Raw genomic sequence first — 922 nt, 5'->3', positions numbered from 1 at the left:
TGGTGAACTCAAGTAGCCGAGGCCCCTGGCCTCAGAGAACCGTGTGACATTCGACCAAAAGTTGGGCGAAGACCCGCACAGCTGCAGGCCTCCTCAGCGTCAGTCCTGCCCACCTGTCCTGCCAGCCCACGTGTCCGAATCATCAAATGCACCAGCCAGGCTCAGGACAGACGCCCCCACTGCCCAGTACCGTTCAGCTGGAAAACAGAGGCCCTGTCCTGGGCGTGTGCCATGTTTGCTCAGAAGCGTTTAGCCGGAGGGGATGGAAGGTAAGGCAGGCCCCTGGCCCCCCACTCCCAGTTCCAGGGCTGCCCCCGCCAGGGGCCAGAACAGCCCAGGGCAAGGGGAAAGCAGCCATCTGAGGTGGGGTGGGGAGCCGCCGGCCTCACGTGCCTTTGGGGCCGTTGGCCTTACTGTACTCGTTCATCAGCTGCTCGTAAGGCACGGAGAGCTCAGACTCGGTGCTGGTGAAGGTGGACTCGTCCGAGGAGGGGAACTCACCCATGCTCAGGGGTGCCTCGGCGTCGGCCCCCTCCTGGGGCCTCTCCTCCCCCACCAGGTTGTCCTCCAGCGAGGACTTGGAGGTCTCCTCGTCCGAGAAGCCAGCCTCCTTGTTCACAAAGGCGACGCTGGCGTTCTGGGAGATGAGCGGGTGGTAGTCCTGGGCGTCCCACGGCTCCCCTTCCTCACTGATGCGGTCTAGCTGGTTCACGAGCACCTCGGAGCTGGGGGAGTCGGCCTCAGGGGGCCCCACCCTGGCCTCCTCGCCAGGGGGCCTCGACACATGGCCTTTGCTCCTTAGTGTCTGTGACACCCCCTCCAAGCTGGGCACCCAGTTCTTGGAGTAGACCCCTAAGGGCGCCAGGGCAGTGGGCAGGGCTGGCAGCCCATTCCCTTGAGGACTCAGCCCTGGTCCTGGGAC

At 64.9% G+C, this 922-nt stretch overlaps 1 protein-coding gene across 1 annotated transcript in view; it reads right to left on the bottom strand.

Annotated features, from left to right (window-relative positions):
* Window positions 1-180: 180 nt before the first annotated feature.
* Window positions 181-922, bottom strand: part of LOC103609074 (potassium channel subfamily K member 5-like) — a 15,963-nt gene continuing 15,221 nt past the window's right edge. Inside the window, exon 8 of the mRNA XM_008593446.1 lies at window positions 181-918. Within this exon, the coding sequence (XP_008591668.1) occupies window positions 386-918 (533 nt within the window). The 3' untranslated portion in view covers window positions 181-385. The remainder of the gene's footprint in view (window positions 919-922) is intronic.

The sequence above is a fragment of the Galeopterus variegatus genome, unplaced genomic scaffold (assembly GCF_000696425.1).
Source record: "Galeopterus variegatus unplaced genomic scaffold, G_variegatus-3.0.2 Scaffold9145, whole genome shotgun sequence".
Lineage (NCBI taxonomy): Eukaryota > Metazoa > Chordata > Mammalia > Dermoptera > Cynocephalidae > Galeopterus > Galeopterus variegatus.
Note: the sequence above shows the minus strand (reverse complement) of the source record. Positions and strands in the feature narration are given on the sequence as shown.